At 42.1% G+C, this 16,608-nt stretch overlaps 1 protein-coding gene across 1 annotated transcript in view; it reads right to left on the reverse strand.

The window, feature by feature from the left end:
* Positions 1 to 16,608, reverse strand: part of LOC134353300 (sodium- and chloride-dependent neutral and basic amino acid transporter B(0+)-like) — a 109,313-nt gene that overhangs the window by 56,890 nt on the left and 35,815 nt on the right. The window contains exons 4-7 of the mRNA XM_063061336.1: positions 12,850 to 13,017; positions 9,041 to 9,179; positions 8,344 to 8,476; positions 7,305 to 7,445 (exon numbers count right to left, since the gene is read on the reverse strand). Of these exons, the coding sequence (XP_062917406.1) occupies positions 7,305 to 7,445; positions 8,344 to 8,476; positions 9,041 to 9,179; positions 12,850 to 13,017 (581 nt within the window). The remainder of the gene's footprint in view (positions 1 to 7,304; positions 7,446 to 8,343; positions 8,477 to 9,040; positions 9,180 to 12,849; positions 13,018 to 16,608) is intronic.

Here is a 16,608-nt window from a genome sequence, read left to right on the forward strand (position 1 = left end):
TTCCCAGGTTCCACTAACTACACACACCTGCATCCCATCAGAGATTGCAGGATAAAGCCCCTGTGATCACAACAAGGAACTGCCAGTTTGGTTGGTTGACTCGTGTATGAGTAACCTCGTTCCATGGTTCTTAGGACTATCAGTTCTAAGTCTGGCATCATTCCTGAATTTGCTGTGTTACGTACCCCATAACTGGGTTGCCAAACCAGCAGAAATGGATCACTCAGTTGGAGCCTGGATTACTAGAACTAAGAAAGTTTTATTAAAGAAACAAGCAACACAGTACTCTAATCAAAAGGATAATGAATGCAACAGTTCAGCAATGATAAACACACATGTACACAGAATTAAGATAACAGGATCAATCAAGCTCTATCGTTGACTAGGGGTAAATGACCAGTTTCAAAGTGACGCAAATTTCAGCTCAGTTCGCAGTAATCGCTGCCGTGGGAGATGGACAGTGTTGGGGAAGGAGAGAGAGAGCAAAACAAATGAATATTCAAACGGCTTCCACACAGACCTTCGCAGTCAGCTTTCGGGCGAGCCCTTTGTGATGTCATCTGAGGTCACTGACCGTGACCCCCTCCGTTTCCAGATACGATCGTTTCTCTGCGGTGAACCTGGCACCCAGGCAAGGGTGGACACACACCAGATTCCCACCGATCGTGCCTTTCCACCCTGTGCGTCTATGGCTTGGTCCCGCAACCAGCCTTCCAAAACTTCCCACCGACTTGTGGGAGACGCATCGCTTCCAGGGTCTCGTTACCTCGGGGTGTTGTGTGTGTCTTGCCTTAGTGAACCTGTCCCTTTTTATCCCCCTGCTGGGGTATCGCCTGTCCATCACTTCAAACAGTTCAGGGTTCAAAGGGGGAGCCGATCTTGACAGTTCTCCTTCTGTTACTCTCTCCCGTCCCTTCATTAACATCTCCAAATGCTGCTCCATTGTTTTCCTTATCTCTATTTCTCCTGAAGACAAGTGGCAGGCCAACTGCTGATCCCACTGGTGCCAGCACAGGACAGCTAACATCTTAATCTATGTGTATTCTGTTCCCACTTCCCCCCTTTTAAGGATTTTTACCGGGGTAAAAATTACAAACATGAATACATTATTTGATACACACAAATACACATCTTTATCAGCTATTTGGCTAATACAGCGAATTTGAAGTTGTCAACACCTGACAGACAGTCAGCCATCACATTTTCTGTTCCTTTTATATGTGTTATTAATAATCCCTTAGACCAGGCTCCAACTTAGCAAACTTCATAGTGGCCAAAAACACTGATGAGTTGCGATCAATGTAACCTCTCATTGGGTTTCGTCCCGGACCACAATAACAAGGGTCGTCCCATTCCGACTTAGTTTTCTCTCACAAGGGCTTAGTAGGAGGGGGAAGGGTAGTAACCGCAGAGTTATTGCAAAACTTCCTACAGTATCCCACCATCTCCAAGAGCCTTCTAAGGGCCCTCTTGTCTGTCGGGGTTGGGATGTCAGAGATAGCCCGCACTTTAGCTTGCATCGCTGCCAGCTGCCCCTGTGTCACCACAATTCCCAGGTAAGTGACCTTCGTGTGGCCGAACTCATTTTTTTCAAGGTTCACTATCAAGCTGGCTTCAGACAGCCGTATTACATCACCAATACACACCTCTGTGTTTGTCAGCCCTTTCGTCACTGAATTACTCATTCTATAGGGATGTTGCTCGCTAGGATAACCTAGTGTAACAAACACCACCCAACATCCCAGTTCTTTGCATCACCTTGGGACAATCAAACACACGTGTGCGAGTCGTTTAATTACTTCTCCTAAAGAGTCGCTTTGTTCGGGGATTAAGGGAGAGACCTTATCAGCAGAGCTGGCCAAAACAATAGCCTTCTCCCATCTGGTCGATACCATACTCATCTTTTCAAAATGGTTTTTTTCTCTTATCAGGGGGACCCTAGCTTCATTGATTTCCGCGCTAACACCGACTAGGTTTGTTAGCATATCAAAAGCCTGTGACCGTCTCAGTTCGCGTCGGCCATAATCAATAACATCCTTCCTCCTGGGCAGCCGGTAAACCTCTTTCATGGTTCCACCAACTGTTTCCTCCAGCACCGCAAAATGTCCACCGGGGGGTACCTTGTGGGCCAGGTTAAAAATCTTATCCCCGTAACTCTTTTGCACCACCCCCCATTCCTCATCTGCGTCAGAGAGAACTGCCTCCGCCAAAACCATCAGCCCCTCGTCCCGCTCCTGCGTCTGCACAAATTCTTTCTTGGCTAATGCTAAGTCTGTCTCAGCTCCCTCACTACCTCTTGTTTCACTACTCTCCTTCTTTTCACTTTCTACCCCTTTCTCGTACAAGGCTGGCAGAAACGTCTCAGCTAAATTTACTACCGCAGTCCCGTGATGAACCTGTGAGTCCATGGGCGGGGCCTCAATGCTGGCAGGCTGACCTGTCAATCTCACTGCTGGGAACACGATTCCCCCAGCGAGGTCATTACTGAGCAAGACTTCCATGCCTTTCATCGGTAATTCGGACCTCACCCCGATCGTGACTAGTCCAGAGACCAGGTTGCTTTGTAAGTGTATCTGGTGCAAAGGGACTGCCTCTGTCCCTTCCCCAATACCTTGGACCTTGACCTCCCCAGTCTGGGTCTCTGAGCTAAACTCTAATACACTCTTCAGTATCAGTGACTGACACGCTCCCGTGTCTCTCCAGATCCGCACTGGAACTGGTTTTAACCCCTCCTTCACTGACACCAATCCGGCCGAGATAAACCTCTCGCGCCCTTCCTGTACTTTGGCAGACCTGTCCTGTCCTAGTGGTTCATTTACCAGCTCGATACAGCCAGTCAAAATCACCGTTTTTCCTTTTCCCGTCTCCTTCTTTGGGGCAAAGCACCTGGACGCAAAGTGTCCGACTTTCTCGCAGTTATAACAGACGACCCCAGGAGACTTCCTACCAGACTGCTCCCGGTCTACCTTATCCTTCTGACTAGTCTCCGGCTTACTTTCTGACTTTTCTGGCGGACTCTCCCCGCCGTCCTGACTACCCTTCTGGTAGCCTTTACTCGGGGCAAACTTCATTTTATGCATCAACGCATACTCATCCGCTAACTTAGCAGTTGCGGCTAACGTGGCTGCCTCTTTCTCATCTAGGTAGGGTCTCATACCCTCAGGGACACAACCTTTAAACTGCTCAATCAGGATCAGCTGTAGCAGTCTGTCATAATCCCCCTCTACCCCCTTCGAGGCGCACCAACGCTCACAATATGTCTGCATCTCACGGGCAAACTCTAAATACGTGCGGTCTCACTGCTTCCTTGCATTCCGGAACCTCTGCCGGTATGCCTCTGGGTCCAACTCATAAATCCTAAGGATGGCCTCTTTCACCACCTCATACCTCTGGGCATCTTCCACGGACAAAGCTGAGTAAGCTTGTTGGGCTTTCCCTTTCAGTACACTCTGAAGCAAAACAGCCCACTTATCCCTCGGCCAGTCCTGACTTGTAGCAACTTTTTCGAAATGGAGAAAGTACCGATCCACGTCGGTATCGTCAAATGGGGGAACCAGCCTAACCTCCTGGGTCGCCCGGAACCCTCCACCTTGGTTTGGCACGAGCACCTGCTCGGCCCTTATCTTTAACTTCTCCCGCTCGAATTCCCTATCCCTCTGTTTCTCCTCTCGCTCCAACTGTCTCTCTCTCTCTCTCTCCTGCCTTTCTAACTCTTTCTCTTTCTCCCGCCTTTCTAACTGCTTCTCTTCGTGTTCTAACTGCCGTACCCGGAACTTGTGCTCGAGTCTCAGTTTTTCAAGCTGTACCTGTACCGCTTCTCCAGCAGGTTTTTCAATAGACGCCACCTCCAGCTCACCTTGGGGAAACACACCTTTAGATACATAGTGCTCTACGATAGCTCTGTGTATCTCCTCTCTCCTCATTGTCGACTTCCCCTTAGCAAGATTCAACCGTTTGGCCACAGCTACCAATTCCGATTTCCTGGCATCCTCTAATGCCTCCAAGGTTGGCGCATTTATAAATTCCTCAGCCTCCATTTCTGCTGTTTGTCGTTTCTTTCTTTCGGGAATTTTAACCCAATCAATTTACTCCGTCCCAAGTTTAGCGTTCAAAATCCCGGACGAGCCCCCACTTATGTTACGTACCCCATAACTGGGTTGCCAAACCAGCAGAAATGGATCACTCAGTTGGAGTCTGGATTACTAGAACTAAGAAAGTTTTATTAAAGAAACAAGCAACACAGTACTCTAATCAAAAGGATAATGAATGCAACAGTTCAGCAATGATAAACACACATGTACACAGAATTAAGATAACAGGATCAATCAAGCTCTATCGTCATCTAGGGGTAAATGACCAGTTTCAAAGTGATGCAAAGTTCAGTTCAGTTCACAGTAATCACTGCTGTGGGAGAGAGAGAGAGAAAGCGAATGAATATTCAAAAATGGCTTCCACACAGACCTTGGATATTCCTCGCAGTCAGCTTTCGGGCGAGCCCTTTGTAATGTCATCTGAGGTCACTGACTGTAACCCCTCCATTTCCAGATACGATCGTTTCTCCGCGGTGAACCTGGCACCCAGGCGAGGGCGGACGCACACCAGGTTCCCGCCGATTGTACCTTTCCACCCTGTGCGTCTATGGCTTGGTCCCGCAACCAGCCTTCCATAACTTCCCACCGACTTGTGGGAGACGCACCACTTCCAGGGTCTCGTTATCTCGGGGTGTCGTGTGTGTCTTGCCTTAGCGAACCTGTCCCCTTTTATCCCCCTGCTGGGGTATTGCCTGTCCATCACTTCAAACAGTTCAGGGTTCAAAGGGGGAGCCGATCTTGACAGCTCTCCTTCCGTTACTCTCTCCCGTCCCTTCATTAACATCTCCAAATGCTGCTCCATTGTTTTCCTTATCTCTCTTTCTCCTGAAGACAGGTGGCAGACCAACTGCTGATCCCACTGGTGCCAGCACAGGACAGCTAACATCTTAATCTATGTGTATTCTCGTCACAGCTACTAAAACCAAGGGTCCTGGTAAAGACTCTCTTGGACACCAATTCCATGCACTCTACGACTGTAACGCCTCCTGACTTGGCCACCGCGCCCATGCTCAGCACTTGGGTTCGTTCCACCCCCATGTCCTTGCAACACACTGAAGAAGGTGGTAGAACAAATGGATATGGGTAGACAGGTTCATAATTCATTGAAAGTCATGTCACAGGCAGATAGGGTCATAAAAAATAAAGCTTTTGGCACTTCGGCCTTCATAAACAAAGTATTGAGTACAGGAGATGAGATGTTATGTTGAAATTGTTTAAGACATTGGTGAGGCCTTATTTGGAATACTGTATGCTGTTTTGGTCACTTACTTATGGGAAAGATGTAAACAAAGTTGAAAGAGTACAGAGAAAATCTACAAGGACGTTGCCAGGTCCGGAGGACCTGATGAGGAAAGATTGAATAGGTTAGGACTACATTTCTTGGCCATATAAAATTGAGCGGAGATTTGATAGAGGTATACAAAAGTATGAGGGGTATAGATAGGATAAATGCAAGTAGGCTTTTTCCATTGAGGTTGGCTGGGACTACAATTAGCGTCATGGGTTAAGGGTGAGAGGTGAAAATTTTAAAGGGATCATGAGGGGAAACGTCTTCAGTCAGAGAGTCATGAGAGTGTGGAATGAGCTGCCAGTGCAAGTGGTACATGTGAGCCCGATTTCAATGTTTAAGAGTGGTTTGGATAGGTACATGGATGGTAGAGGTTCAGCTTGGATTAGATGGGTTGAATGGTCTGTTTCTGTGCTGTACTTTTCCATAACTATTAAATTTATCATTCATTGTTGATTTGTCTCTGCTGCTTTGCTTTTGGCTCAAGCCTCTGCTACATTTCTTGACGTTTTTGCTCTTAAAATAGCCTTCTGTAGGTCATACCTGAACTTGTATATTTGTGGACACCACTCTTGAATGCCAAGATTTAGCCCTAAGCAGAGTACAAATCTTCTGGTTCATCCGTGGTGATCCAGGTGTCAGTGACAACTGTGGCATATTCATTCAGATCTGAAGATGAATCCCTAAATATTGTCCAGTCTACAAACTCAAAGCAGTCCTGGAGACATTCCTCCACCTCCCTTGATCATACCTTCTTGGTCCTCACCACTGGTAGTCTTCAGAAAGAAGAAGAAGAATAGCCCTTAACTCGGCAGTGGAGTTATCAGGGCACCATCTTTTGATGGTGTTTCCGTAGCAAGCTATTCTTGTTTTTATGAGACCGAGTTGCTAGCTTGACGCTCAACCCGACTTGGATTCAAACTTGGGGACCTTCGCTCCGGAGTCTGGTGCTGATATTATTGCGCCACCAAGCGGGACAGTCTTCAGAAAATGGCTTCAATATTCCAGATGGGGTGACAGTAGTTCTTACTCCCATACTGCAGATTTGAACTGAAGTTGCCACAAAGTATTTTTGTGTCATTCTTAAAGGCTCTGTTCTTTTAATTATCTGACATGTATCAATTACTGCCAATCACTCTGGGACTGAAAATTAACTGTATTAAATGTGAAACAAACTTCTATATTCCTGTTTTGTTACAGTTAAGTTTTTATAACTTTTTAAATTCACCTTTGCATTTCTGTGAACACTCTTCCTCGTGTATCTTTATTTCTGCTTCTGTAACAGAGATTACATTGAATTTACCCAGTGACATCTCACCTCCTTCTGGGTCCTATAGCTGATATATTGACGATCCTTCAGTCTTGTTGGTTGAGGACCTACCCTGTCGCTTCACTTTTATACACAGAAGGTTCCTTGTTTCCGTCTCCAACTCAGTGACTCAGACGAAATTGAAAGGGCCCACTAACATTGCCCATGTAATGGGAAGTGAAAGTGGGCACTGCTCGCTGTCATGACAAATATTGAGTCAATACGTAACCCAAGGATTGAAGAGACTGGTCATCTAAGAAAGCTTTTATTAAATTTGTTTCAGAAAGCAGGAGGCATCATGATAGCAATATTATTGCATCCTGTCCTCTATCTTCCTACCTTATTCAGCTTCTCCATTCACAATCCTGCCCCTCCTCCCCCTCAACTGCTAAAACTGAAAGGGTAAGACCATGAATTAAATTAGCAAAATCATCAGAAGGCATGAGTTATAAGTTTTACACAAATTTGAGTGTGATGATTGATATTAGTTTTCTCATAAGAACACGAAGTGCACAAAGATGTTAAATATCCGAAAGAAATGAAAAATGCTGAAGTTAAACATGAAAAAAAATTCTAAATACATCTGAAATTTAGTAGATTATCCTGGTTAGTTTACCTCAGCATTAGCCAACTTTGAGAAGTCTGACTGGCTTCCAATATAGAACTCAATGCCTTTGTAGGCTCCTTCCAGGGTCAGTCCTCGGATCAGAAGTACGGTTAGAATCATATAAGGGAGTAATGCAGTAAAATAAACCACCTGGTCACAGAGAGAAGATTGTTAGGTTTTTCTGAATTACTGATACAGTATTTGCAGTTGTAATTGGCAGGAACTTGTTGAGAAAGTAGGACTGTGTTCCTCACCACCTCCAATATCTTTCTAACTCCAATCACTGATGATCTTTCACTATAGCTCTTCACATCTCTCTGTAAACTCTCAAACCCTTGACCACAGCAATGTCTAATGACTTTCACCACAACAACTAACTACCCCTCTTTGCTGCTCAATTTTTAACCATCCTCATCTCTCCTTCCTGCTTCAATCATCACCAGGGTCCAATGCCCACCTACCCATCACTACCTCTTGCTCTTCCCATCTTGGCCAATCAACTTGACCCCTGAACTTAGCGCGAAGTAAAAAGCACCTGACGTTAATTTTTTATTTAAGAAACTGCAACATTTGTTTGAGTTGTAGCAGACAGCAAATACTGAAATGTTTATTGTACCTTGGTGTTTGTGCCTGTCCAGTATACTCAAAGATCTGGGTCATTGTGCTAAACAGATTCAACTTTCCACATGTAGTTTAGGTGTTCATTTGTCCATCCCAATATCCAAATACCCCAATCTGCCCAACCATTTTGTCACCTTGGGCAGGGTTCCAGGACAATTGGAAATACACCAAAAGTCCTGGATTGAAATCCTTGGGACAAGGGACATATGTCAGGGGATTGAGGATTGCTGCCATTCTTTCAGGTGAGAAGAAAGACATTTATCTATCATTTTAAACAAGAAATGCTCAGGATTATAGATCTTGTAGTCCACGTAAATTCACACATCTCAGGATAAACTAAGACTTTTAAAAAATGGTTTATAAAATCTAACCCAATTACCAAAAAAGACTTTGCATCTTTGCAGACTTTATTATGAATTATTCTTACCTTTCCTGAAGATTTGATTCCTTTAGATAAAGAAGCAGCAATAATTAACCAGGCCAGAAACAGACAGAGGGCTATATGCCAGACTATCTCCCCTGTCTCATCAATTGAAGCTGATTGGCGTAAAACCTCTTTGCTACATATTAACAGAAAACAGAGCCTATGAGAATACAGTATATTAGACATACAGTAGTTACTGGTGTCAGGTACATAGTAAAAAGAAACTTGGTGAAATATACAGATACAACATATACTGAGTTAATAACTGAATTGCTCCCTTGATATTGCCCATCATGATTCTCTAGTTTAGAGTTCAACCTATAGACTTGACATAACAATGTGTTGAAATAAATAACTCAGTAAAATGAATTATTTCATTCTGAGATAATGCAATACATTTTCTGTTCCTTTAGCTGAATCTCTTCCATGAAGAACAGGTGAATAACAATGTTAGTGAAGGTTTCAGGGAAAATTATTGTTAAAGTAAAGTACTGGAAACCGGAACACTGCTGAGTAATGAAAGACTATCCAGTCTGAAGTTAATTTGGAACATGTGGATGAGATAAATGAAATATTTCAAAATCAAACAGTTCTCCCTCAACCGAACAAAAATTAACCGTTGAGGCACACTAGGCAGAAGCAACTATGAGAGCAGTAAATGATGCAGATATACTGTAGCTGTATGTGGCAATTTACTTACTCCCAGTATTGCTGGCTTGGGCCCTGGTGAGGGACATGGCTTTCTGATCCATTTGAACAAGTCTTATTGTTTGCAAGCAACCACGTTGCATTAACAATTTCAAAATATCCATCATCCATAGTGAGATTGCAAAGAGGATCTACAAAAAATGGAATATAGTTTAGAACTGAAGTCTGGCCTTTTACTTCTTTTTACCTGTCTATCACTTCCCACTGGGCCCTGCCTCCTTCTCTTTCTCCTCTGCTCCATTCTCCTCTTCCATCACATTTCTTCTTCTTCAGCCCTTTACCTTTCCCTCCCACCTGGCTTCAGCTGTCACCTTCTAGTTAACTTCCTTCCCCTCCCTCTACCTTTTTATTCTAGCACCTTTCATTTTCAGTTCCGAAGAAGGAGCACAGCCCAAAACATCGACTGTTTATTCATTTGCTGCCTGGCCTGCTGAGCTCCTCCAGCATTTTGTGTGTTGTTAACATTTCCATTTCTTTGTGAATATGTCTTAAATCATTTTAGTCTTACAATCAGGATACAGTTATACTCTGTCTGAATCAGTCCAATTCACATAATTACAGGAGTGAAGCTGCAAATGAATCAGAACAGAGATATAGTCTGCATAGTCTGTTCACAGCAGAGCCCACCGACTTGTAATTGTAGTTTTCTAACCAGATTCTGAAGTTCCAGAGGGTGGTCTGAGAGGAATTTACTGCCTGAATGGGTGTTAAAGGCAAAACTCTCATCACATTAAAATACCTCGCATGGTAATCTATCTGTGAAGCCATTTTGCAGCGAATGGAGTGAGACGTGTTTTTCACTGCGGCTCTACTTTTTATATCTTACATTCCACTGATAGATTCGTTCTAAGTTTGAAGATTCACTATTTTTGTTGAAGGATTTATGACTTAACTACGATGGCAGGAAGTTGATCTGGTATTGAATTGAGAGGCGGCAAGACCCTTCCTGAAATGGAACAAACGGAACAAGCAAAGAAATCGGAGGAACTTTCTACTTCAGAAAGAATACTCTCTTCAATACAAGATATGAAACTTGAATTCGGTTCGCTTAAAACTAAGATTGATAAACTGACGGATGCTAACGGAAAGCTTGAAAAATCCATCTCTACTGTTCAAAAATCTTTGAAGAATTTGGATTTTCAATTTCAGACGCTCAAACAGACTACTCATCGAATTGAGATGGACAGGAGTTATTCAGGCAAACTATTAACGAGCAAGAATTAAAGATGTCATCTATGGAAAAGAAAATTAATGAAATTACTTTGGAATTATCAAGAATGAAGGAAAAAATGATTCATTTAGATAGCAGAATGAGCAGGAGGAATTTACGTATATTGGGCTTGCCTGAAAATACTGAAACTGGTGACCTGTTAAAGTTCTTTTCAGATAGGCTATATTCACTTTTTAATGAGATTCTTGAAGCGAACCCTGTACTCGATAGAGCTCATCGAATCCCCCGATCTAAGGCTCTAAGCCCTCACCCGAACTACGTCCACGACCACTGATATTATGCCTGCACTATTTTACAACCAAAGAAGCTATACTCCGAGAGGCAAGAAAAAGGGGTAAGCTAATCTACAATGTAACAGTGGAGGACTTTGCTCCGGAGATTTTTGCTGAAAGAAGGAAATACTGGGAAGTGATGGTTGAATTATATAAAATAAAATGTCGCCCGTCGCTCCGTTATCCGGCATGTTTGATCATTTTTCCGCCTGATCCATATTTACTGAATTTAGTACTTTCTCTGGATATAAGTTAAATTTACATAAAAGTGAATTATTTCCTGTTGATAATTATTCAGATCAATATGATCAAATACCTTTTAATATTGCTAAAAATTATTTTACCTATATTAGTATTAAAATTACCAAAAAAATTTTAAGACTTATATAAATATAATTTTCTTCCTTTAATCGAATATACACAAACGCTTTCCAAATGGTCGCCTATGACGATGTCGTTAATTGGTCGAATAAATGCTATAAAAATGTCAATTCTACCGAAACTTTTATACACGTTTCAAGCTGTTCCATCCTTTGTCCCGAAAATGTTTTTTGATAGAATAGATCCTATAATCTTATCATATATCTGGAATAATAAAAGCTCTAGAATGAGTAAACCTTTACTGCAAAAATTTAAAAAAGATGGTAGCTTGGCTTTACCAAACTTTAGGTTCTATTACTGGGCAATTAATATTCGTTGTATTACTTTTTGGATTCACTGTATAGATATGCAGGACTGTCCTTCATGGTTAGACTTGGAGGAGAACTCAGTAAAGGGGTTCTCTTTGGCTTCTTTACTGGGAGCTCCTCTTCTCTTTTTGTTTTTTAAGATTGGTGGACAAGACCTTAGTCCCATTGTTAGACATACATTAAAAATTTGGTTTCAGTTTCGCAGATCTTTTGACTTAAATAACTTTGTTCTCTCTAGTAATATTCATTTTAACTATTTTTTTAATCCATCAGTTTTAGATAAGGCCTTTTTAACATGGAAAACTAAGGGAATACTAACTTTTCTAGATTTGTTTTTAGAGGATTGTTTAATGTCTTTTTCGCAGCTAGTGGACAAATATGATTTACCTAATGCACAATTTTTTGGATATTTACAAGTTAGGAATTTTTAAAAGCGATTTGTTACCGAATTACCCATTTGCTCATTTACCAAATATGATGGATGTTATCTTTCAGCTTAAACCATTCCAAAAAGGATTGACAGCCAACATATGTAAATGGCTATTGAATTTACGAATGATGTCTAATGATAAGGTTAAACATGCTTGAGAATTGAAACTTCAAGTGACACTTTCAGATAATCAATGAAATAAAATTTGTCATTTAGTTAATAATTCATCTATTTGTGCCCGTCACTCTTTGATTCAGTTCAAGGTAGTGCACAGGACGCATATGTCAAAAGATAAACTAGCGCATATTTTTTCTAATATAAATCCTATTTGTGATAGATGCAACACTGAGGTGGCCACTTCAACTTTGTATGTTTTGGTTCTGCATAAAGTTATATAATTTTTGGAGAGATGTTTTTAGAACATTATCAAAAGTCATAGGTCTGGACCTACAATCTAATTCACTTACGGCAATCTTTGGGATTATTCCAACGGAAGCAGGAAATGTCCCTGCTTCCACTCAACGCATGATAGCTTTCTCAGCTTTATTGGCTAGGAGAGCTATTCTATTGTGCTGGAAAGATCCCAATCCACCTACTGTTTTTTTTTTGGCTCTCCTCCATTATGTCTTGTTTAAGCTGGGAGAAAATAAGGAGTCGGCCGTTTGATACATCTTTTAAATTTGAGCAAACTTGGTGACGTTTTATTCGATATTTTCATATAATCAAATTCCTTTTACTTTTCCAGTTAATTTTTTTTCTTTCTCCGCGAAGTTTAGATTTGATCAGAAGGATTTTCCCTTTCTTTTAAAACTGTATCCTCAAAATGGACTACTCAGTCCCCCTTTTATTTTGTTTTAGGTTAGTTTAGTGTTTTTTTTCTCAATAACAGGAAACCTTGAGTCTTTTTTTTCTATGAACTGTTAAGAGGAGAAGTGGTACTTTTCTCTCTTTATATTAGCTTAATACTATATATGATTTTGACAGTGTATATTCCTTTCTTTGTTTGTACTATTATTGAAATATGTATTTAAGATAACCTCTCCTCTGGTTTGTATTTATTCCTATTCTTTTAAATCAATAAAAAAAAATTGAAAGAGAGAAGCCATGGAAGAGTGGCAAGGTCTCAACTGAAAATGAATAACCCATGAACATAGTTTACAACTGAAGTTAGCTCAGTACCTCTGGGAGTTATGCTGCAGGTTTCATCTGCACCCCACCAGCTGAAGCAGTCTGTCCACGGCAAGGAGGATTGGAAGGAGGCAAACAGGTAGAACAGGCTGAAGGCAATGATGCAGCAATAGGAAATGGTGCCAACAGAAATGAGAATGACCATAGTGATTCCCAGACCTTAAAATGAAAAACAAATAAATAGTTAGATTAAGATTATTGCAGTACTGTACATCCTATTCCAGGCACTCACTGAAACCAATCGCTTGTTGTTTTTTAAAGGTCACACTCTGGAAATCAAACTGTCAAAATGACACACCTGTTGGAAGTGTTACTGATGTAGACCATTCTGGACTGAGACAATACAAGGAGACAAGTGAAACAGCAAGAGTAGCACCTCATACCATAACTGAGAGAGTTATCTTGGTACATTTTATGCTCCCTAATAGAAAAGCAGAGTGGATAATTGGTGATGTCTCATTTGACCCTCTGGTGCTGCTTTGAAATGTAATTCTCTGGTTGATGTCTTCAACATCTTGCTGCTGAGCATTCACTTCAAATGGACCCATCGAGTCTGCTCTGCCATTCAATCTTGGGCTGATCCAATTCTTCCAGTCATCCCCACTCCCCTGCCTTCTCCCCATCCCTTGGTGCCCTGGCTAATCAATAGCCTATCTATCTCTGCCTTAAATGTGCCCAATGATTTGGCCTCCACAGCCACTCGTGGCATCAAATTTCACAGAGTTACCACCCTGTGACTAAAGTAACTTCCCCACATCTCTCTTCTAAATGGACATCCTTCAATCTTGAAGTCGTGCCCTCTTGTCCTGGACTCCCCTACCAGGGGAGATAACTTTGTCATATCTAATCTGTTCAGGCCTTTTAATATTCGGTATGTTTCTGTAGCCTTCTGGTAAGCCTCAGGCTCGCTCAGCTCGCTTTCGTCTAGGGGAGCAGCCTTTGTCCCCGCCAAACTGTGTAATCAAGTTTGTGTAGATGCTGTGTGATGTACCCCACCACGCCAAAAAACAGACAGTACACCATATGCAATTAAATGATTACACTTTATAACTTTTACTTTGACTATGGATAGTAAAGGACCAAAATAAGAACTGTTGAACTGTTTAACTATTTAAAAAAAGAAAAAGGCACCATTATTATTAACCAGTTTGTGCACACATTGTTGGAGCTCTTACAGAACTCCAGTCAACGCCCTCCGAACTCCGCCGACCCACGAATGGGACCACCCTTGGTGATTGACCAAATGTTCTACTCGATCTGTCTGTGTCTCCTCTCCTTGCCGAAGACCCTGGGCCTTGGACTCCTGCTGGGGGTCCATTCCGTCACCCAGCTTACAGCATCTCTCAGGTCATGTCTCCTCTCTCTGTCCCTATCGCGCCTTCTGACCAAAGCCCACGAAAAACAATAGCTTACAGACCCACAAGAAAGAATAACAACTATACCAATTGGTTAGCAAATGAATACAATTCCTGTTATCAGTGATTATTACCCAAACAAGCTGCTACTGTTAACTCAGCAGTTAACATTACAGAGAAGTTATTTTATTATAACATAATAAAGAAGCCATTTTATTAGCCTTAGCAAATAACATGAAAGAAGAAACCCCTTACATTTCTATAAGATCCCCCCTCATTCTCCTGAACTCCAGGGAATACAGCCCAAGAGCTGCCAGATGTTCCTCATTTTTGGAATCATTCTCATGAATCTTCTCTGAACCCTCTCCAATGTCAGTATATCCTTTCTTTAAAAAAAAGGAGCCCAAAAGTGCACACAATACTCCGTGTGGTCTCACGAGTGCCTTACAGAGCCTCAACATCTCATCCCTGCTCTTATATTCTATACCTCTGGAAATGAATGCCAACATTGCATTCACCTTCTTCACCACTGACTCGTCCTGGAGGTTAACCTTTAGGGCATCCTGCACAAGGACTCCCAAGTCCCGTTGTATCTCTGCATTTTGAATTCTCTCCCCATCGAAATAATAGTCTGCCCTTTTATTTCTACCACCAAAGTGCATGACCATACACTCTCTAACATTGAATTTCATTTGCTACTTCTTTGCCCATTCACCTAAACTATCTAAGTCTCTCTGCAGGCTCTCTGTTTCCTCAACACTACCCGCTCCTCCACCTATCTTTGTATCATCAGCAAAGTTAGCCACAAATCCATTAATCCCATAGTCTAAATCATTGACATACATTGTAAAAATCAGTGGTTCCAACATCGACCCCTGTGGAACTCCACTGGTAACCTAGGATCCCTTTATTCCCACTCTCTGTTTTCCACCGATCAGCCAATACTCTACCCATGCTAGTAACTCCCCTGTAATTCCATGGGATCTTCTCTTGCTAAGCAGCCTCTTGTCCGGCACCTTGTCAAAGGCCTTCTGAAAATCCAAGTACACCACGTCTACTACATCTCCTTTGTCTACCCTTCTTTGTAATTTCCTCAATAAATTGCAGTAGGTTTGTCGGGCAGGATTTTCCTTTCAGGAACCGATGCTGGCTTTGGCCTATCTTGTCACGTACCTCCAGGTACTCCGTAATCTCATTCCTAACGATGGATTCCAACAACTTCCCAACCACTGATGTCAGGCTAACAGGTCTCTAGTTCCCTTTCCGCTGCCTCCTATCCTTAAATAGCAGAGTAACATTTGCAACTTTCCAGTCATTTGGTACAATGCCAGGATCTATCGATTCTTGAAAGATCATTGTTAATGCCTCCGCAATCTCTCCAGCTACTTCCTTTAGAACTGGAGGGTGCATTCCATCAGGTCCAGAAGATTTATCCACCCTCAGGCCATTAAGCTTCCTGAGCACCTCCTCAGTCGTAATTTTTACTGCTTATACTTCACTTCCCTGACACTCTTGAATGTCTGGTTTTCAGCAGATGTCTTCCACTGTGAAGACTGATGCAAAATATGTATTCAGTTCCTCTGCTATCTCTGTGTCTCTCAGTACAGTGTCTCCAGCACCATTTTCTATTGGTCCTATATCTATCCTCAACTCTCTTTTACCCTTTATATTCTCAAAAAAGCTTTTAGTATCATCTTTGATATCAGTCGCCAGTTTCCTTTCATAATTCATCTTTTTCTTCCTAATGACCTTCTTAGTTTCCTTCTGCAAGTTTTTAAAAGCTTCCCAATCCTCTATCTTTCCACTAGCTTTGGCTTCCTTTGGCTCTGACTTCACTCATCAGCCACAGTAGTGTCCTTCTATTCGAAAATTTCATCTTATTTGGCATATCTTTTGTACTTCCCTTATCTTTCGCAGAAACTCCAGCCATTGCTGCTCTGCTGTCCGTCCTGCTAGTGTCACTTCCCAATCAACCTTGGCCAGTTCCCTCCTCATGCCACTATAATTTCTCTTATTCCACTGAAATACTGGCACATTGGAATTCAGTTTCTCCCGCTCAAATTTCAAAGTGAACTTGATCATGTTGTGATCACTGTTCCGTAAGGATTCCTTAACCTTAAGCTCTCTTATCACCTCTGGATCGTTGCACAACACCCAATCCAGCACAGCTGATACCCTAGTGGGCTCAACAACAAGCTGTTCTAAAAAGCCATCCCTTAGACATTCTACAAATTCTCTCTCTTGAGGCCCAGTACTGGCCTGGTTTTTCCAATCCACTTTCATGTTAAAATCCCCAATGATTATCATGACATTGCCCTTCTAACACACTTTTTCTATCTCCTGCTGTAATTTGTAATCCACATTCCGGCTGCTGTTTGGAGGCCTGTATACAGCC

The sequence above is a fragment of the Mobula hypostoma genome, chromosome 10 (assembly GCF_963921235.1).
Source record: "Mobula hypostoma chromosome 10, sMobHyp1.1, whole genome shotgun sequence".
Taxonomy (NCBI): domain Eukaryota; kingdom Metazoa; phylum Chordata; class Chondrichthyes; order Myliobatiformes; family Myliobatidae; genus Mobula; species Mobula hypostoma.